General features: G+C 39.1%; 1 protein-coding gene across 3 annotated transcripts in view; it reads right to left on the reverse strand.

The window, feature by feature from the left end:
* LOC117542378 (phosphatidylinositol 4,5-bisphosphate 3-kinase catalytic subunit alpha isoform-like) overlaps positions 1 to 22,934 on the reverse strand; it is a 37,776-nt gene that overhangs the window by 8,763 nt on the left and 6,079 nt on the right. For 2 of the 3 annotated variants that reach the window (XM_034210005.1, XM_034210006.1), the window contains 17 exons: positions 22,352 to 22,456; positions 21,928 to 22,096; positions 21,483 to 21,609; positions 21,109 to 21,318; positions 20,674 to 20,768; positions 20,399 to 20,554; positions 19,611 to 19,856; positions 18,558 to 18,643; positions 17,871 to 17,976; positions 12,161 to 12,313; positions 11,902 to 12,036; positions 1,855 to 1,979; positions 1,246 to 1,327; positions 821 to 985; positions 507 to 610; positions 218 to 389; positions 31 to 137 (listed from right to left, as the gene is read on the reverse strand). In XM_034210005.1, coding sequence (XP_034065896.1) covers positions 31 to 137; positions 218 to 389; positions 507 to 610; positions 821 to 985; positions 1,246 to 1,327; positions 1,855 to 1,979; positions 11,902 to 12,036; positions 12,161 to 12,313; positions 17,871 to 17,976; positions 18,558 to 18,643; positions 19,611 to 19,856; positions 20,399 to 20,554; positions 20,674 to 20,768; positions 21,109 to 21,318; positions 21,483 to 21,609; positions 21,928 to 22,096; positions 22,352 to 22,407 — 2,294 coding nt within the window. In that variant the 5' untranslated portion in view covers positions 22,408 to 22,456. The remainder of the gene's footprint in view (positions 1 to 30; positions 138 to 217; positions 390 to 506; positions 611 to 820; positions 986 to 1,245; positions 1,328 to 1,854; positions 1,980 to 11,901; positions 12,037 to 12,160; positions 12,314 to 17,870; positions 17,977 to 18,557; positions 18,644 to 19,610; positions 19,857 to 20,398; positions 20,555 to 20,673; positions 20,769 to 21,108; positions 21,319 to 21,482; positions 21,610 to 21,927; positions 22,097 to 22,351; positions 22,457 to 22,934) is intronic. The other variant, XM_034210007.1, reaches the window with a different exon arrangement.

Here is a 22,934-nt window from a genome sequence, read left to right on the forward strand (position 1 = left end):
ACACACAGGCTCAGTCACGCTGCTCCCTGCCTCAGGTTTCCCAGTTGGTGTGCAGGGTTGAGAGGAGACGTGTAGTTCTGCAGAGCATCCATGTAGTCAGGCCTCTTCATCTGGTCCACAAGGAACCGCATCTGGACCTGAACCAGACAAAAGCATAATGTTTTGTTGTGCAAATGTATAATACGTGTGTGTAAGTGTGTGCTGCTGCTCTCCTTACCTTCTGCGTCTCATCCTTCTTCTCCTGTTTGAGGATGTCAGTGAGGTTAATGAGCTTCTCCATGGCCTCCACTTGCCTGCTCAGGTGTTTGAGGTACATCCCACAGGCCCGGCAGTACGCCTCCAGCAGCAGCCCAAACCTCTGGCTCACTGTTTTGTTGTGCATTTCTGACCTGTGAAGAAGCCACAAAGAGAAGGGAGTGGGAAGCAGGAAGGAAAGATAATAATAGCTCACAGAGAAAGGATGCTGCATAAACATTAGGGAAAAAGCAATCTGGATGGTGACTCACTTTAGATGCCAGAAGAAGAAATGACCTATCCTTTGATTGGTCAGAGCCTTTTTGAGGAGGAAACGGGCCAGGGGATTGTCGAGATACTGCTCATATTTTAATACCTAGAACAGGAGGAGAGAAATGATCGAGATGCATAACGGGGGCTCAGGTTAGTCATTTCGGATTCAATACTGTTTTTCACCATGGAGCCTCAGTACACAAAGCAACCAATACAGCTTAAGGCAGACTTTTAGAGTCTTCAATACAGCTGCTTTCCTACAGATATAACCATACAAAGGCACCCCATAGTCTACTTATAGTATCAGACCCACCTGTACAAGTTGAATGAGGTACTGGGACAGTTTGTCGTCGGTCAGGTATTTTTCGAGGCAGCGCACAGCAAAGTGTCTGACCATGGGGTCTGGGTAGTTACAGTCCAACAGCTCCATGGCCTGCTCAGGGCGGGTGGACGGCCATTCCTTCAACAGACAGTACATCTGGGAGACAAACAAGAAATATGATGTAATACTCATTATAAACTATCTGCGGCGGTAAATATATGAACTCAAGTATACACTCAAGCTTAAAAAGGAGTTATTTCCTAACAAGTTGATTTAAGTGGTCCAACATGGAGTTTTTCTACATGTATTTGTATTTTTCACAATCCCCCAAAACATCTTTCCTTTACTCATTGATCAAGTTTATTTCGAGTATGAGTGTTTATGTAATGAGCAGATATGAAATGGCATGACATTACCTGTGCTACTTCATCCCTGGAGTTCCATTTGACAGAGAGCAGGATCTTGGGAAGGATCTCAGGGATGTTCATGCAGTAGTGTCTGGTAGAAAATAAGAAAGGAGATAACTACATTTCCACTTTTTAATTCACGTTTTAATCTGTTGTTTTTGCACATCTACATCCTGCATACAAAGTTAAAACAAAATCTGATAAGTGATATTGATTTACATGAGTGTTCAGCGTACACAATTTGGCTCTGGTTATTCTTTAAAATGTTATTTAACTTTCTTTTTTTTTAACGTATTATTAAATAGACAGTTCACACCAAAAGTTATTTAAAAGATCAACAGCAATGTCTCTTCCAGAAATCATACCCTTTACTTAAGATGACACAGAACTATTTTCTTTCCACTGTACCAACCAGTCCCTTTCAGAATAACAGCTGAATAAAACCCAAAACAATATCACCTTTAACTACCAACCAAAAATAACAAGCCCGAATTGAATCTATTTTCACTTACAGCTACATAGAATCTGTTCAATTCATGCCACTTTCTTCAATCCAAGTAGTACTTTATGTGTGATATATGGTAGTTATAGTGTTATACTTGCTGGTTGTGTGGTTACCTGTGTCTCCAGAGGAAGTCTTTCTCCTGCTCAGTGATTTCTGAGAGAGCGTCTCTGTTACTCAGCTGTCTCATCTGCTCAGTGTCACTATCCGTCAGGGCGTGATCTCTGGCCGACCGGTTGCTCTAAAACAGAACAAAAAAGTACAAATAAAAACATTATTATTGCCAACAGTACCATAATAAATCTATTGGTACCATTTGTTACTTTTTAATTTGTTGGCATCACAGTATCTTTATCTAATAAATATGTGCCTCTCTGGATAATCAATGCAGTTACTATGAGGAGCCAATAAAGCTTGGAACGATACCAACTGTTTCCATTACTGTTGCGGTGCTTGTCAAACATATCAAGTTACAGATTAAGGAATAACTTTATACGACACATTACGCTATCATCATAAATAAATCCACATTGAACAGCCCTAATAGATCACACCTGGGGCCTGTACTACGAAGCTGGTTCAACCTAACCTGGATATGTTTGAGTTAGCCAGTTGGCCTAATCCAAAACATATGCGCTCTCGCTAAACGGTACTACAACGCTGGTTATCAAGTGGATCGCTCAAGCCAGCCGTGTCCTATCTAGTTAGGTGCGTGTTCACATGAAAGGGGTGGTATTTGGAGCATTCGACCAATCACAAACATGGAGAAGCATACTGACAGCGCAGCGTCATACTTCCTGAATGAAAAGTCAACTATAATATTAGACATATGAAGAAGTTAAACATCCATGACTTAAACACTTTATCCAGGATAAAAGCCACATAGCTGCACCTGCAAGGTGAATACAGCTGGCAAAAGAAAAAAGTGTTTGAATGCGTACATTAACAGGTTTATGATATCACTGCCCCGTCTAAGACACGATCTGGCTTTCATTACATTTGACTCGAGTGTTTCGTCAACTTAATGTGTTGTTTAAAATAATACTTCTGCATACCAAGAACGTATTCATGGAGTCAACATTGGGGGGGACCAAAAATTAAATCAAAATTTGAATACAAATTTCCTGCCATTCTAAAGGAAAATATATACAAATTCACTAACAAATGGGATACTTTAAGTAAGGGATAATGTGCAGCAACGCGGTCATTATGGGGAAAAGAACACCGACAGGCTGATCAGGAGCCCGACGCGAAGCGGAGGGATCTAGATCGGCATGATGACCAAGTTGCTGCACATTATCCCACTTATTACATGGCCACATTCTCAACAAAGTAACGTTATGAATCCCAATATTAATTGAAATGCTTTTATGGATTTAGAAAATTATTTTATTGATTTAAAAAATAGTTGTATTGATTTAAATTGACATGCATCCGCTAAGAAAAAGAGTCCGTTGTTACCGTTTGAACTAACGTGGCAACGGCAGGAACTGTTTCGATAGTGTTTTTGAGGAGCTTTTTGATGACAGATTTGAAAACATCGCTGCTTGCTTTAAAAGTAGCACAATTCATGATGTCAAACCTTGGAAAATATCTAGATATCTCTGCCCCTAATGCCAAAGGAACTGCACACTGAATATGTGTCGCCGCTGCCATGTAATAAAACCTGTTATTACATGGCTTAGTTGAATACTCGATTCTGATTGGTCAATTCAGAACACGTGACACGTTGTTAATACCGAACAGACAGACCGCTGTCAAGGACTTATTGACCGTTGTTAAGGACGCTCACATATTCAGAAAGAAGTCCGGTCGATTTAACTGTATACCGTTGGGCCGAAAAGCAAACTGCATGCAGTTTGCTTTTCGAACTGGGACATGAAAAACAGCAGCAGAAGTAACGGGGCAGAAACCCTCCTTTTTACGCAGCGGTCCAGACATAGACATCAAACGGCGACACATATTCAGTTGCCAGTTACTTTGGCATTAGGGCAGGGATATCTAGATACTTTCCAAGGTTTGACATAATGAATTGTGCTACTTTTAAAGCAAGGAGCGATGTTTTCAAATCTGTCATCAAAAAGCTCCTCAAAAACGCAAGCAGTTCCTACCGTTGGCTTTTCAAACTGACAAGAGACGCTCTAACTCAGGGGTGGCCAACCAGTCAGAGGTTAAGAGCCACATTTTTTCTATGTTACTTCAAAGAGCCACATCAAACACACAGTCACTGATATCGCTTGTTTCAGTTTTTTGTTTTCTGGAGACAAGATTTCAACCACGTCACTGATGCATTTTTGTGGCATTGGGATATATATTTTTTAAATCCTCTGGAGCAGAGAGAGGAGCTGTGGATTATTGTTATTGATTAATGCATCAGTGTTTCTTAGGGTCAAAAACACTAAACTCACAACTTAAAATGAAAGCGTTTAGTTTATTTAATAAAAGAGCACATGTTCAATGTGAAAAGTGACAGTAGTTATAGATTATTTGCAATTTGGTGTTATATATATATTTTTAAAAAAAATTATATATATATATTTTTTTTAAACACCTTGAATTTCAGGGGGGGCGCGGGGCTCCGTTGGCGGGGCGCAGCGCCCCTCCAAGACAATGGTAGGGGAAACACTGGATAATGTTTAATCAACGATAGGTTTCCCCCCCCCCCCCCCCCTCAAAGGTGATTGGTTCACTGCATCGCAGGTATTATTGTGATTGGCTCTTGGGCCACATCAAAATTATACGCGCTGTCATCCTCTCATACTGACACACAACATACATAACACGGGACGAAAGTAACGGAGCGATTTTATCCGAGCCCAAACAACTTTGACCGGCCAAATTACGTCAGAATTATCAGCATTCAATACTTAACAGACCTACTAAATATCAGGTTTAACTGTCAGGAGTAGCTAGTGTTGTCACGATACCAACATTTTGGTTTCGATACCAAGTCAAGAATTGCGATTCCGATTATTTTTCGATATTTTCTTAAAAAAAGGGAAACGGTCTTAAATGTAATTATTGTACTTTATTTCACACCAGAACCATAACACAAACTTTTAAACAATGGGAACAATAAATAAAATAAATGACAAGAATTCGTATTAAATACAATTAATAAATGTCTTACAGATGTGGTGTCCGTAGGCTTGCCCTCACTGCCCTCACTGTCAGAGATATAGCTAAAATACTTCCAAATTTCGCTTCTGGCGTCTTTTGTCAACAAGCCGAGGCGCAGCGGCAGCTGCACTCCCACTTGCAGCCATGCTTCTCGTTTTCTCACATGCTCTGGCAGCTAGCGCGTGCACGAGAGAGGGGAGGCACTTAGAGCGTGCTTGAGAGGGGCGGGACTGCAGGCACGGCTGCAGTGCAGGGAGTGGAAGCAGAGCGCTGAACACACACGGCTCTTATTAAAACGGCGCTTTCTCACCGGAGTACTTTTCCCCGTCATTCTTAAAGTACCGATACTAATGAAACGGAGGAATCGTAACGTTTTTAACGGCAGGGTATCGCGGTACCTTTCAAGTATCGGTACACCGTGCAACACTAGTCAGGAGTCAGTGTCTCTCCCCCAAACTCACACATAAAATTCGATATGAACTGAAGAGCCGCATGAAACTAGGCAAAGAGCCGCATGCGGCTCGAGAGCCGCGGGTTGGCCACCCCTGCTCTCGAGCCGCATGCGGCTCGAGAGCCGCGGGTTGGCCACCCCTGCTCTAACTGTTTTTCAAATTTAACAGTTTGAAAAGCAAGCAAACTGTCTGATTGTCTTTAGTTTTCCGCTGTCGTGTGATAGCATCATGGAGGATTTTAACATTAATTTGAATATATTTGGAGAGCACAGTAATTTGGAGTAATGGTTAGTGGCTGATGAGTCCCCAGTGAAGAAAAGAAAAAGACAAGAGGGACAAGAAAACAGCGGAGAAGTAACGGGCAGAAACCCTCCTTTTTACGCAGCGGTCCAGACATAGACATCAAACGGCGACACATATTCAGTGTGCAGTTCCTTTGGCATTAGGGCAGGGATATCTAGATATTTTCCAAGGTTTGACTTAATGAATTGTGCTACTTTTAAAGCAAGCAGCGATGTTTTCAAATCTGTAATCAAAAAGCTCCTCAAAAACGCTATCGAAGCACTTCCTGCCGTTGCTACGTTAGTTCAAACAGTAACAACGGACTATTTTTCTTAGCGGATGCATGTCAATTTAAATCAATACAACTATTTTTTAAATCAATAAAATAATTTTCTAAATCCATAAAAGCATTTCAATTAATATTGGGATTCATAATGTTACTTTGTTGAGAATGTGGCCATGTAATAAGTGGGATAATGTGCAGCAACTTGGTCATCATGCCGATCTAGATCCCTCCGCTTCGCGTCGGGCTCCTGATCAGCCTGTCGGTGTTCTTTTCCCCATAATGACCGCGTTGCTGCACATTATCCCTTACTTACACCCCATGCCCCTGCCTGTGGGGGAAAAAAACAACAATATTAACAAAACTGTGTCTCAGGCATGGGCGTAGGAAGCATCCTCAATGTGTGTGGGACAATTTGACGGGGGGTGTGGGCAGGTGGTGGACCTAACCTCCTCTAGGGGGGTCCGGGGACATTTTTTTTTTAAATGTTGAAGTTAAATGCATCAATCTGATGCACTTTGAGAGCAAAATTAGGGACTAAATCTATGGATACATCTCTCAAAACCATATGAAACAGAACTGAACAGATTTACTTTTTCTTTATGCATATTTTACAAAACACTCCCCTTTTAAACTGTAGTATGAGTTGGAATTATTTCATACCTGTTATTATCTTATTTTGTATAATTATAATGATCATATAAAGGTGTGCCTTGGAAATACTTGTTTTGCATCAATGTTGATACAGGGTACTTATATGTTATAGTTTGGATTCCTACAGCTTTTAGTCTACTATCCCATCATTCAAGGGTGGTTTTCACTATAAGTAATGGTTTATTTTTTGGACGGACACTATAATTTACACTTTTTTACCATGTTCAATCTGAATTTACTTTAAAAACATCTATATTGACTCTGACTTTTTCTACATCCAACTATTATCTATACTATTATTATCATTGCTTTGAGAACAATTATTATTCATTTACCCCGTTTAGAAGTGAAGATATAGTCAATTGTTCTGGGAATGTCATTTTCGAGCCTGAGACCTGACAAACAGGCTTGGGGCTTAACTGGTTAAAATGTTTTACCATAATGTCTAATTGTGCATTGTATTACATCACCCTATTTTATCTAGTTTAGCTTTTCTTGTTTCGTTGTTTGTAATGGCAGAGATTAGGGATGAATAAAGTACATCATAATCATATTAAAGCATTTAAATCCATAGAAAGGTATGTGCCACGCAATTTCAGTAGAAATAGGAACACTTTATTGCCCTTTTGTTTTGTTGAAATACTATTTCATAATAATTGTAGAGTATTTATTTAATTAATTCTGGCACCTTTGGTATTCCATAGATGTCACACAGTTTTAAATCTTTCCACACTCTACAAATGACAAAAATAAAATAGAAATAATCCACATGAATAAATATGTATTGCCCACCAAACCCTGGCTAGCAACTGAAACCAGCTAGCCCACAGCTAGTTAGCTACTATTCCTGAAAAGTTTGGTTTTAACATCAGAACTACAAGTTACTTACACAAAGAAGCTAAACCGCAGGGTTCATTAACATTACCATTACGAAATAAAAATAATTACTTAGATTACTTTAGGGCTAACTAGAAAAGATACCAGAACTGATGGAGGGCAAATTAAAACATGACTGACCTGCTTGGAGCATCAAGCTAACTGAAGCTGGACTCAGACGTGCGACAGCAAAATACACCCCCGGGTACAAAATAAAGGTATGCCTAAACAAACAAGGCGGAACCAATTTACATATGAAAATAATATATCATTTTGGTGAAGTTCACAATAACAGAAAATAAAGATTTTCAACTATACAAATAGCCAAAATAAAAAAGTCATAGAATAGCAATTTTATTTTAATAAAAAAAAAAAAAAAAAAGTTTTTGCTATTTATTGGGGGGGGGGGGGACATTTTGAGTGTATCTGAATATTGGGGGGGATGTGTCCCCCCCCAATGTATATGGTGAATTCGGCCCTGCTGCATACAGTATGTGACACTGTGAGTGTTGCAGGCCAGATACGGCTCAGCTGACTCAGATAAGAAAATATATGATACATTATGATGTGATATGCCGCAGACTTTACTTAATGTTACTCTGATCCGGTTACTTATGTTGTGGCAGATATTTAAGTAAGCTTTCTTAACGCTAATGTTATAATAGTCAGATTGCTCTGAAGATGGGAGGTGATATTCTATTAATGTTCACGTTCACACAGTCGGTGATTTTTGCCGGCCGTCTTTCCTGCAACGGCAGCTTTTCTGTATTTCCTTTCTCCTGTAATATGACTTGATCGCTTTAAACTCCGCACACTGAGCTCTGATTGGTCAGCAGGCAGTGCTTTCACTGAGTTGAGCTCTTAGCCTGCAACCTAACCTGGGGGGTATACTACGAATCTAGTTCAACCTATCCTAGATATGTTTTGAGTTATCCGGTTGACTTAATCCAAAACGAAGCCGCTCTCGCTAAACTGTCCTACAACGCTGGCTATCAACTCGTTCGCTCAAACCAGCCGTGTCCTATCTAGTTAGGTGCTCGTTCACATAAAAGGGGTGGTATCTGGAGCATTCGACCAATCACAAACATGGAGAAGCGTACTGACAGCGCAGCGTCATACTTCCTGAATGAAAAGTCAACTATAATATTAGTCAAATATGAAGAAGTTAAACTTTAAACATCCATGACTTAAACACTTTATCCAGGATAAAAGCCACATAGCTACACCTGCAAGGTGAATACAGTTGGTAAAAGAAAAAGTGTTTGAATGCGTACATTAACAGGTTTATGATATCACTGCCCCGTCTAAAACACGAGTGGATCTGACTTTAATTACATTTGACTCGAGTGTTTCGTCAACTTAATGTGTTGCTTAAAATAATACTTCTGCATACAGTATGTGACACTGTGACGGCCCCTACACACGACGGCATGCGTTGCCGCTTGGCGGTGGGCGTATCTTGAGCTTGGGGAGTCAACGCGAGCAACAACCAATCACATGAATGTCCCGCCCCGGACATACAAAGCAAAGCATTCATGCTACATCCATGCTGGCTAAATATACATATGCTTGCTAGCTGTCCATTCAAACGAAGTACACTGGATATAAACTCCCCAAACAGGCGAAAACCTACCAGTTTCACCCACTGTCTCTGCCACCTCCCCCCATGCCTGGCTCCTCCGGTTTGTATCCCTGTATGTAAAGAGGGACTGGTCATATACAGGGTGATTCCCTACCGCCACGATAATTTTCTCCTCAATTTTTTGACATATGGGAAATAACTGCGGTCTGGCTCTCCCAACATACACACGGTTTGATTGGCCAGCGCTTGAACTGTCAGATTTGCATATGCGGGATTTGATTCGCTGACGCCTCCGTCGAGGCGGCAAAAGTAGAACATTGCTCTACTTTTGCAGCGAGCACCGCGAGAGAAGCTACGCTTTGCTCCCACAATGCAGTTCGGCGAATCGTGACGTCACCCCATTCAAAGTGAATGGGCAGAAGCGTTGAAGCGGCAACGCATGCCGCCGTGTGTAGGGGCCGTGAGTGTTGCACGGCCAGATACGGCTCAGCTGACTCAGATAAGGAAATATATGATACATTATGATGTGATATGAATGATAATGGGACACATCGACGTCTGCACTCACAGTGCCGCGGACTGTAGGCAACGTAATGTTACTTTGATCCGGTTACTTATGTTGTGGCAGATATTTAATTAAGCTTTCTTAACATAATAGTATAGTTATAATAGTCAGATTGCTTTGAAGATGGGAGGTGATGTTCTATTCATTTTCACGTTCACACAGTCGGTGATTTTGGCCGGCCGTCTTTCCTGCAACGGCAGTTTAAACTGTATTTCCTCCGCATACTGAGCTCTGATTGGTCAGCAGGCGTGGTGCTTTCGCTGAGTTGAGCTCTTATCCTGGAACCTATCCTGCTTCGGAGCACAGACTAGGTTCCAGGATAAGTCACCGAGATCTAGACCGCTAAAAAGTGAACCAGCTTCGTAGTACCGGAAATCCCAGAAGTTATCTTGCTAAACGAAAATCCTGCTTCGTAGTATACCCCCCAGGTTAGCCGCTAAGCATAAGTTACCATGGAGATCTAGCCTGCTAAAAAGAGAACCAGCTTTGTTGGACCGGAAAGCCGGAGTTTTCCCTGAATTTAGCCGGCTAAGCGAAAATCCTGCTTCGTAGTATACCCCCCTGAAACCACACACCACAAAAGATAAAAGTCTGTAATTCATACCATTTTAACTTTTGCACTATATATTTTGTTTTATTCAACCATTTCCGTCAGCTTTCAAAGTTTACATTTCTAAATCACTGCACATTGTATACTGATCTGAGATAACCACAGCCTTCATTTACACCAACAATCACTTATTATTTATATGCACACATTAGAGTATCAGATCATGGTAGTGGTTGGCAAAATTAGAAACTGTATTAAAATCACCATCTGGGTCTGTTTTTACAGGAGCAGCTTGCTCATGAGAAGCGGGAAATGAACTTTGAATTTTTACTTGCTTGTAAGCGCTTTGAGCACCAGGAAAAGCACTTTATAAATGTAATGTATTATTATTATTTAAATGCCAGTATTCTTCTGGCTTTTACTTGATATGTATTCATTCTAATGATGCAAATCCTGACTTTATCTTATCAGATACAGGATAAACCTAGTGTTTGTAGAAAAATAGGAGACAAAAACTGGGGTAGGTAGACAGCATGTTAAACCTTCATATCTACAGTAAAATAAAATATAGCATGTATTTATGCTTTTGATACACACAAATGTTAGCAAAACAAGCTAAATGGATATATTTGTCCGCAGAATAACAGACGTTTCACTTCCATATCTATTGACACTGTGACCCAGACAGAATGCAGTTGGTATGACATGCAGCCAGATACTGTTTAAACTTTACGGCGTAAGTCTTAGTCTTAGTCTTACTTTGCCAAAAATAAATCTGTATATACATTCAACTGTCCCTTGCCCAATCAAACACCTTTATGAAACCAAGTGCCAAAATCTTTAATATTCTGGTAACATTTGATGTTAATTTAGATTTAAATTGTAGGCTACCTAAGATAAAATAAAACAATGTTCTGCTCAGAAGTGAGCCGGATGATATCCTCACGCTTATTGAGTTGGACATTCACCACATTTGACACAGACATCATGAATAAGTTAACACATTGTCTCACACTGTTCACATCCTCTCACATGGCAGAGTAACTCCAACCTCACACAAGTCATGGCTCTCATGCCACACATCATCTAGAAACCTGATAAGACTGCATCAGCTGCACCATCATGAATAACTGAATACAACAGCTAACTGCACGACTCAGTTACAGGAAAAGTGTTGGGGCGACTCGAGTCAGGAGATTTTATATTTCATGGTTGGGTGGAAAATGCACCTTACTATAATTAAATGTGGTGTCTTACACAACACGCTTTCTGTTCACATTACTTACTCACCTGCATGACTTTTAATTGGGCAGATGTTGTCATTGCAAGAAATGCCTTCAACAAGGACACACCTCACACTAGGGACTCATAAATCAATGCCACACTACAAAGGGGTGTAATGAGCAGTGAAACTCAAACACCTTCATTAATAACTTACTTATTCTATTCTCAGTAACTCTGTACATGTTATATTTTATTTATTAAGTGTGTATTTGAGCACTGTAACTTACATGTCAACAAATGAACATGGAGCTTAAGTTGTGTTTCTTAATGCTGTAATTGCTGTACTTGTCTTCAGGGATGGATTTCACACTTGACATTTATGTAATCAGTTCAATATTGTTACATTTTGGTCCAGCCCTCTTACAGATGCAACATTAAACATGTGAGGCCCCTCATGGTCTTAAGCTATAACTGACATTTATTTCCTTGTGTTTGAGGTTCAAAACATTTACAATATACACTGTGTTATTGTACTCTTCTAGCCCACTGATAGGCAGCTTGTTAGCAGGTAATACCTGTCCAGAAAGGTTGTAGTTAAACCCCAGTTCCCTTGAGATGGTCCAGTTTGCATGATCCTCTACTGCATTCATTTCTGGGTATTTGACCAAACTACTGAAGTGGTCAAATTCCAGCTCCAGGCATGGGGTTTCCTGTAAAGTAGAAATGAATATCAACACATTGTGTGAATAACCAAAATGGTACATTTGTAAATTTGTTATGAAATGAAGCAACAGTGCAAAACAATGTGATTGAAAGATTGCTTGATTCAAATACCTTATTAGGGTTGGATCCAGTGACTCCGATGGGATTGAGGAGGTCTTCAAGGCCGTGAGGGACAGGCCAAAGATTCAGAGCCATCTTGTTGGCCACTAGAGTGTGAGTGTAGTCAAACATGTTGATATTACCCCAAGCTAGTGGACAGTGCTCCTAAAGGGAGACAGATGAACGAGAGAGAGAGAGAGAGAGAGAGAGAGAGAGAGAGAGAGAGAGAGAGAGAGAGAGAGAGAGAGAGAGAGAGAGAGAGAGAGAGAGAGAGAGAGAGAGAGAGAGAGAAGGACCCATTGAGTGGAAATTGAATTAATTGCAATGTGTGAAGCTCATGGGAAGAAAACAAACACAAACACAGATGGTGAATCATTTAGAATATCAAAGAGGCTTTTAACACCAACATATTCTGGGACTCGCACTGTGAAAGAATATAGTCTCATTAAGGTTTCCTTTTGCTGAGAACACATTAAAAACACTTACTCAGAAAGCAGATCAAGAGCTGCTGTGTGTTTGCCTTTAACGTGTTAGTTTACAATGGGGTGATACCCTGACAAAAATGTTTTTTTAAAACTTAAAGAGTTTAAAGAGTCTTACAAGGTTTAAGTAGGTTATAGTATGCAGGTAAAGTGATTTTAAAGGGTTTTTATATTTGCTAGATATTCATTCAGTTCATCCTAAATGTTTTTTCTGGTGCTGTATATGACAACACGTCTGTTGTTACCTCCTAGGAGGTTATGTTTTTGTTTGGATTGTTGGTCTGTCAGCAGGATTACAGAAAAACTACTGGCCTGACTTTCATGGAACTAGTTGGAATGATCTAGCATAGGCCACACAACAACCAATTACATGTTGGAGTAAATACAAATAAAAACATCGATAAATAACTTTTGTTAACATTGAGCGGAAGGGGATTCGTGCTGCCTATAAGTGGTGTCTGAATGATCTGGAAAATTAGTTCCAGACTGGGGAAATTCACGTTGAAGCCCCCTTTAGTAGGATCACCAACTGGTAAAATGATATCAGCGTGTTATAGAAAGGCTCTGAGCAATAAAATATACAACCCAGTATCATGGCATTTCGTGTTCACCAACACGATTTTTAATCTATTGATTCGTGTTCACCAACACGATGTTCCCCTTTTTTTCGTGTTGCACAGCACGATTTTAAAAGCAATGTATTTCTACTGGTAATGTGTAATGTGTCTTTTTCTCCGGTCGGGTCGTGGAAGACCGGAAGCTGTGTGGTTCATAAAAACATGTTCTTACTCAATATCAAGCCACAATTATTGCTTTTATTTTAAATCGTATAATTTCTAACTTTTGTTGCCGTCTGTGAGGAAAATAAATGGGGCTCAGAGCCTCGGGATACTGAAATCTGTATTTTTAAATCTTTTTTTCCTTCTAATTTGTTATTCTTTTCAAAATAACACACTGTTATTTACTCACCAATAACACACAAATATCCTTGCTTTTATTTATTGGTTTAATTCCATAATCTCTGGCTTTTTTGGCGTCCGTCAGGAACTAAATTTCAAAATAAAAATAACCGGAAACAGACGTAGGCATTTTGAGCGATTACCCAAGATCCTCAGCTATGGTTTAAGCTCGCTGATTGGATGTTTTAGCCGCAATGCATGCTGGGATTTGGTGTTTATATGATATGAAATCCGGAAAACATTTTAAAATAATAAAATAATACTTAATTCCGAGTGCTCTTGCTGTTCTCTTTTTTTTCTCTTTGATCACATAACGGCATTGTAATACACGGTTCGGCTGCATTACATATTACAGATCTGCCGTAGTTCTTTATTTATAGAGCCCTGATGAGAAGACCTTTGGAAAAACTTGAAGTAATGCTGCCGAAACTGAATACTTGACGTGGATCATAAATATATCAACAATTAAACAACATCTTCAATTTCTCTTCACACAATACGTCTCCTTGCAGTATCAACACTAATTCTGCTGACTTTTACATTTGATCTAATTCATAGATAGGTTATATTTACACCATAACGGTGCACAGCTGATATAAAAGGACTGTAGTTTTTAAAGATATTACTGATTTTCTTTGAATGTAAGAATGTAAATACTGAGTCTGAAATAGTATAGCAATATGCTGTAAAATTATGTGAAAGCATGAATAAAACTACACAGCTTCAGATGTTGTACATACATAAGTGTCCTACACTAATAATACAAAGTTATTATGGCTGTGTGTACCTTGTGTGCACCTCCTAGTGGTTAAAGCACGTTATTGAATTATTGTTTTTATGTGTTATATTTGATTAAAAAAATATTAAGAGTACATACTTTCATAGGGGGAAAGTATAAATATAGAATATAAAAAATCAAGAAGATACTATAAGTGATCTCTACAATAAAACAGTTTAGTGCAGGATGTACAAAGATATTAATAGGAGGAGGTGCAAAACAGAAAAACGAATTAACCTTTATTTAAACATTAAATAATACTTTAGATTAAGGTCTTCTTTTAAATAAGAAAAAAACTTTGGGGGTATCTATCTACAGATAAATATTAAGCCTCACAAAGTACTTAACGTCTAATATATTGCTTTCCTGCAATGTTAACTATGTTGAAGCACTTATTTTAACTGATATTATACATATGAATTATACTCTTATGTATGTAGATACTAGATAGTATAAGAAATGTGCAGAATATGACAGTTTAATGGTGGAGGTACACACATATTGATAGATGTCTTGTAATGCACTGTTGAGGAACCTGTGACATTGCATAACTACACCGTAGTTGTGTATATGATATGTCAATAAACCTTTGAAAATCTTGAAATCTTGAAATCTTGAAAGGGATGTACAAAATATCCATAATATACAGTCTTTAATTAACTATTAGTAGAGAATAACGAGTAATGAATATACTTTATTACTCGTTTCCATTCATGTCAATTGCAGATAAATGTTTAGTCTTCTCAAGCACCAACTATCAAATATCTCTCCTGATTGTTGGCACTTGACAATCACCTTACCTGAATTTTACTCAGGTGTAACTAAAGTCTGATTTAAGGGTTGTTTATATTTCACATCATTAATCAGAATCTGCAAAGTAACTCAAATAAGTGTAGTGGAGTAAAAATACCAGGTTATCCTCTGAATTGTAGTGGAGTAGAATTACAAAGTAACAATGAGCTGTCATGTGGGTATATTAATGCTGCACATTATGGACACAAGCGATTTTCACCCATTTATTAATTATATGTTTTACATTTGACAACACCAATGTGTTTAATACTGGCAACTTCTAATTGTGGGAAAAACGAAAACGTTCAGTAGAGATGTCCCATAGAACATTTTAGCCAGCATGTGTAGTTCTGGGGGGGCGTTCAATTCCAGTTTTGGATAGTCTGGCGTGGTTTCGTTCCATTTCAAACAGCTGTTTGACGCTTGGCGTAACCTTGGTGCATTGCCACTTCAACATCCAATCCCAGAGTTTGAAGATTAATCACGGGGACTGTAGTCCTAAACGATAGCTGGGGATTATGGGTAGTGTAGTGTCTTTGGCCATCCTAAACTCAGAAATGTTGACAATCGCAATGATGCTCGAAATGTCCCTTATAGGCCTACGTCTGTTTCCGGTTATTTTTATTTTGAAATTCAGTTCCTGACGGACGCCAAAAAAAGCCAGAGATTATGGAATTAAACCAATAAATAAAAGCAAGGATAATTGTGTGTTATTGGTGAGTAAATAACAGTGTGTTATTTTGAAAAGAATAACGAATTAGATTAAATTAAATTTTAAAGATTTAAAAATACAGATTTCAGTATTCTGAGGCTCTGAGCCCCATTTATTTTCCTCACAGACGGCAACAAAAGTCCAAAAGTATACGATTTAAAATAAAAGCAATAATTTTGGCTTGATATTGAGTAAGAACATGTTTTTATGAACCACACAGCTTCCGGTCTTCCACGACCCGACCGGAGAAAAAGACGTGCTGCAGGCACGAAACACATTACCAGTTGAAATACTTTCCCCTTTTTTTCGTGCTGTGCGACACGAAAAAAAAGGGGAAAATCGTGTTGGTGAACACGAATCAATAGATTAAAAATCGTGTTGGTGAACACGAAATACCATGAGACTGGGTTGAAATATAACACTACTTATTTCTAGCGCTCATGACTGGCTGAGTTCTGCCCTCCTCTAGTCCCTTTTTTAGTTTGCAATAGAGAATTGCTGGCAAAATGATCAATTCAACTCTAAATTCAACCTTTCTATGAGAAATTGATTATGGATTAACAGACGGTAAAATGATGGGTCTTGGCAATATCTAATATAATATATAAATTGTATCGAACAATCCTTAAACTGCAGTACTCCTTCTACCAGAGCCACTAAGCTAGCCTCCACAAAAGCAGAGGAAATGTTTAAGATAACATCTTGATCTTCAGAGTGATCCTTCACTTGGGGGAAGCGATGGAACCAGAGGACAAAGGGCAACATGGGGAGCCAGACAGAGTTACATGCAGACAGCCAGTCAAAATGCACCTATTAATAGTAAGTGCTGGAACAAAAGGCTGCTGTAAAGCAGTGTTTATCAGGTTGGGCCTGAAAGAGCATCCGTTAACCTGACCTCAGCCTCTGCGCTGTACAGGATAGGGCTTACCCCGGGTGTCTGTTACAATATCCATGTCTGCCATCCATTGATACTCTCTCTCTCACACACATACACCCGCTTCTCTTTCTTTCAGCTTTTGTACCAAAGAGAGACGGAAGAAGAATCAATCCGTGTGGGCGTCTGCTACGACTTTTTGACCTAATGCACAAAACCTCAGACACACTTCAAACTGTTTTACAACACATGGTTTCCAAACAGAATACATACCATTATTATTTGTGTTGTACGTTTGATATTAATATTATGCACCTAAAATAAGCATAACGTTTTAAGTTTTAAATCACAAGATATTAAACAGCTAACATCTCAGCCCTAATTTAAAATGTTCCACAATTAAAGTATACATTTGTCTATTTTCGAAGTATTTAATTAAAATACTGAGTATGAGTATTAAGTGAGAATAAAAGTCTGTTACAAAACATGCCATCAGCACGGCTTGCACAAGCGAAACATATTGAAGCATGAATGGAAAAGTCTCTCCCGCTGATTGTGTTTCTGTGGATGTATTCTGCCACCACAGTGCCCATGGCAGATTAGTAATTAAACAGAGCCAAAGACGATACCACAGCTCCCGTTCACCTCGGACACATATACTGAGAGAGACTGACACATGATGTAAGGTAGCTTCATATAGTAATACCAGCACACAATACACACACAAGAGGCATTTATACACATATAGGACCCTTCAGGATGGCTAGGTATGCCAGTGTTGAATAAAGGATTGAGACACATGGAGGTCATCTGCTCTCTGCAGTATATGGCATATACTGCTGATGGTATTTGTATGATCAGCTATTTTTATCCTTTGGATAACATTGGTTTATGTTTTGTTTGTGTTGCCCGGTTATGGATGTTTTGGTGTTTTTTTATCCAAAGATATTGCATTCCCCTATAAAACTGTAGGTTTTCTTTTCCATAACTGTTCCTAACTGTTGAAAACAATTCAACAGTAGTATCAAAATAGCCTAGCAAGACACTTCCTGTTTTTTGCATGTCCACTTCCTGTCCAGTTAAGTTGCATTGTGTGGTCATTTCCTTCACTGCTCTATATCCTACCTCCTTGGCTCCCTTCCTGCCTTTGACAGAGCAGATGGAGAGGCAGAGTCTGGCGGCTCGAGGTATGTCAGGGATGTACATATCATAGGTGAGCCATTCATTCCACCTGTAGTCAAACAAAAGAAAGAGATACAGAGAAAATGTATGAGACAAGGCCAAAAAAGTACAACAAGAACACATCTCAAATATATAATCCTTCAGGGAAAGTAATGACCTAAAGAAACCTGTGCCCCCTTTCACTGCTATCACACAGGGATTGTTCTTACAGGCCTATACAGTGCATACAATAGATTAGACTTGGGTTCACCAGTAATGTAATACAGCAGTTTAGTGTTACTATAGTCAGCACTTACAGTAACTGTTACCATTCCCTTCCTGCACTAGACTACTTAAGGTGAATTTGAAGTGTCAATTGTCACTTTCTAAGTCAAACAAAGAGAAAGTTAAATTGAAGTAGAAGTTATTTATATTATTGGATACTAATAATTGATTCATTTCATTGTATTTAAATATCTTTATCTTATTCCTTCTTATTTGTTTAACTTGTCTCTGACTAATCATGTGGTTTAAGCATTTTGTCACTATATAATGAAGAGGTCATTACAAATAAAATCATGATAAAAAAGTCCTGCAGGAATGGGCTGCTTTAGTAATTTAAAAGGTATTTTATGAAGAGTTGTCAATTACCTCGGGTTAGAACAAGGTACTCTCTGCGTGTTGACATTGTCACACATCTGTTCACCTCCATGGTAAATGCCTGTTCTCACATAAATCTGTAAATATAAAAGAGAAGCAAAACAGAACGAGAAAGGGAAACATCAATAAGAGTTGTTGGCATAGCTGCACTATAACATTGTAAAATAGTTAACTGTTGGACACCATTGGCAACTTGTAACAGCTGTCACATTAAATGAGCTTTACCTTTATGGAGCAGTCTGGCATTTATGAAAACACAACATTTGTGCAAATGATTCCTGACAGCACATCAACATGAGCTACCAGAGCTGCTTTCCCTTCAAGGTCTCTGTGCACAGGAGACGTGGACAATGACTGTTTGTTTCCACAGGAAGTGAGGGAGTTGGAAGATGGGACACTTTGCACAACTGAAATAACAGTCAACGGATTTAGCTTAAAAACAAATATCCATTTATGAATCTAAAAAAATAGAATGAATACAAAATGTTACTACTAGTGCAGGAAGGGAATGGTAACGAGTCAGAACTAAACATGGTAAAGCAGCGTTCAGTTATTATGCTCCAAACATCTGGAACAAACTCCCAGAAACCTGCAGGTTGCAACTCTTACTACTTTTAAATCCAGGCTGAAGACTTATCTTTTTGTCGCTACTTTTAATTGAAACTGAGCCGTTGTGTTCATCAGTAAAGTGGAACTTCTGTGTGAACTATTCATATCTTAAACTGCACTGTAACTTTTTATTCATGTACTTTTTATTCATGTATTTTTTCTTTTAATGTTTCTTTTATTATCTTTTACTGTTTTTAAATGCCTTTGTCTGAATGTCTTTCATTTTTGTAAAGCACCTTGAATTGCCTTGTGTTGAAAGGGGCTATATAAATAAACTTGCCTTGCCTTGCCTTACAAAAAAAATCTCTTAATCTACATTTGAATCTTCTCCTACAATCTATGAAGGGATATGGTATTAGAGTCGATGATCTGTTGTTTAATTTGACTGAGAAGCACAAACACTGGTATATTCATGTAATGTCTGCGCGCCCCCACCTTGTCTATGTCCCGTATATTGACGTTAACATAGGTGGCACACAGGATTCGTATCCGCAGGGTCCCGTTGATGGTCCACAGCGACTTGGCAGATGCCTCGCCATTCATATAGGATGTTGCCGTGGAGATACGTCGAGAGTACGACGGCATGACAAAGTTGTCTGTAGGCAACTGAGAGTATAAGCTGTCTTTGGCCATTAGCATCAGGTTAGGCAGCCTGCCCAGCATGATGCAACTTCGGATATACTAGAGGGAGGGAAGGAGAGAGGGAGTGACGCAGAGATGGACGGTTAGAGTCCACAGAGCTGCTAGAGTTACAGCATGCGTAAGTGTGACATTGATATCAATTTGTCATTTTCCAGCAGCCACGAAGTGACTGTAGAGGAAACACTGATACTTTGTGCACCTTCTGCTTTGATTTGGCTCACACGGACATTGTGTGTGGGATCACATTGCTGTGCTTGATGAGGGAATGGTTCCAGTGTTTTAATAGGCAATGTTGTTTTGACATATACTCAATGTTTACAATAAATAAAAGATCTCAATTGGATGAGACATTGTCTATATCCTGACTTTGACGGGATTTATTTAAAATCTCGGATTAGCTTCATCCATCTAAGAGCATCCTTTGATGGTTTGATTGTTTTTTTGTGTGAGACATTCCAACTCTTCATTCTGCAGAATTTCTCGGGAAATATTTACTTTTTATCATTCAAGTCATTTGAGGTCAAATTTTCCAAATACATTTGTTCTTCTTGTATGTCTTTATCATCTGGGGACGCCCTTACCTTATACTGGCTGATGGGGTACTTTTCCAGCAGGTACTCATCACAGCCACACACTTTGAGGATGTATTTACCCTGATATTCCTGCACACACATCTTCAGCTGCTCTGGGGACAGCAGCATGCTGCGTGTCTTCTTACGAATGGCCTCTGCAATCACCTTTAGGACAAGATACGCGCCTATATTAGACACCCTTTAAATCCCACGTGTTATATTCAAAGAGTGACAGGTCCATAACTAATCAATCGTCTTTTCCTTTTAGTCCATGTTCATCCTACCTGTTCAGGCACACAGTCGTGGTTGATCTTCAGTGTATACTTTTGTTTGTCATTGTTTGGAGAAACAATCACCCAAATCACAACGATAATCTGACCTACAAAACATGACAGAGAGACAAAAAGAAAGGTGAGAAAATGAATCAAATGTTACTCTAGCAGCAACCCAGAAAAACAATAACCACCCACCTTAAATTCTGGTATGTATTTAGCTTGACAGTAGTAGTACCTCAATCAGTCATTGATTGACCTGCCCATTACTGCAGTTCATATCCATTGTAGTAGCTGGCTAGTAGTCATTACGTATTGATGGGAGGCTAAAACCTACCTCCTGCTCCCTGTTGTCTTTAAGTGCTTTTCGTGTTCTGTTTTCTATTTAATAATAATAATTAGTATTTTTTTTGTTTTACTTGAAAAAAGTCTTAAGCTGTTGCCTACCTTTGTCCAGCTTGCTTTCGATGTGTTTTGGAAGTTCCTGTGTGGATTCTATATTGGGAGGATAAACATAGAGCGCTCTGCTGTGGGGCCCGCTGGCATCTCTCATCTCCACAGAGTCTTTACAAACATTCAGGATGTTTCTCCTGAAGTCCTGAACCTCCGGGTCCTTCACAAGGTCAAACTCACACACAGGCATGCCAATGGCAAAACCTGAAAAATACAAAGCAGAGTCAGTGTTCTTTTCAACATTGGTAGGTAGTAGGTTAGAGATAGTTTTTCTTTCTGAACAAGCATGTTTCAAACTTTATTTCGTCCACATTTTTTCACAAAGGATCCAATAGAACAAGTGCTATTAGAGGACAAAAACCTCTCACCAATCTCTCTGTTGAGGATCTTTTCCTCTCTATTGCCAACTGGTTCAATGACCTTGAGGAAAGGCTGGAAGAGTCGGAGATCACATAACCTCCGGGTCTCGTCGTAGAACTCCTCCCGCTCTGCTTCCTGCAGGCAGGCAAAACAAATGTTTTTCACGAAACCATTGGGAATTTCTGAAATAACTACATCTTCCTGTAGGTGAAGGATGGATGTTTTTTTACAGGTGAAACAGTTTGTTTTTAAACACAAGTTCTAGAGACCTATTTCTTTCTTACTTTTTTACCAGCACCTAAAGCAGCTCCAGAAACATTTATTTTCTTCATTATTAACTGATTTTCTGGGGTTAGTCCATCAAACTTGTAATAATGGATTTCCCTTGTGTTTATGTATTTAGGTGGAAACTTATGTGTAAGAGATATTCAAATTGAGATGATTAACTCTTACTTGTGTTACACTGACAAAGATGTAGGAGGTCTCCTCCTGCAGGAGGTGATGAAGAGGATATTTCCTGGCCTCTTTGAACAGCTCATGTTTGATGGTGATGAGCGTGGCCTCACGGAGACACTCCAGGGTCAGAATCATCCCATTGGGCAGCAGGCAGTCCACCAGGATCCTGCAGAAACTCTTAGCATTACTATAATATGTTGATGAATCATTAATCATTAACATTACTTTTCACTAATAAGCCTACTAGTCCCTCGTTAGGCATTTCAGTGTGTTAATAAGGAACATACCATATCAAACTAACATTCTAAAAACGATCACTAAAGGCTTAAACCTAATAAAAGAACAGGCATGTGTACTTTTTGAGGCTATTCTTTACGATCAATAAAACATTTTTATTCACAATTTGTTCTAGTGTGCGTACCTGGGAGGCATCAAGTGGATGCCCCATAGCTCCCCTGAGGACGGCCTGGGAGGCATCTTCCTCTCTGTCTCCCAGCTCAGTCAGAGTGAAGCTGCAGAGCACAACCTGAAAAATAACAACAAATATTTTGACAGTCATAATGTAAAGAAACAGGCTTTAATTCGAATGCAACGAAAGCCCCTCTGTGGTAATACTTAACATACAAATAGGAATATGCAATTTGACTGTTTAATACATTTTACTTTGTGTTTATTTTTTCTGACTATAATGTTGTTTAGTATACATAACTGGGTGGACCAAATGAGCAACTGTTTATTTGCCTTGTGGCTTAAAAGAATGTATCAAAAACTGTCATTTAAAAAAGCATTGATTTAGTAACCCAATTACGCAATAATAAACTAAATGGCATCCTTATATAAAGAAAGTTTATATAAGGATGACTTCAAATCTGGTGACTTTTTGAGCTCATTTCAGTTGAAAACTCGCCAGTACAGCTCTGTGAATCTGCAGTCCTGCATGTTGCCGAGGCTTAGCAGTGCTCACTGAGTTAAAGAGAACAAGCATGTTCAGTCAACCACAAAAC

Source organism: Gymnodraco acuticeps, unplaced genomic scaffold (genome assembly GCF_902827175.1).
Source record: "Gymnodraco acuticeps unplaced genomic scaffold, fGymAcu1.1, whole genome shotgun sequence".
In the NCBI taxonomy this organism is placed as follows: Eukaryota; Metazoa; Chordata; class Actinopteri; order Perciformes; family Bathydraconidae; genus Gymnodraco; species Gymnodraco acuticeps.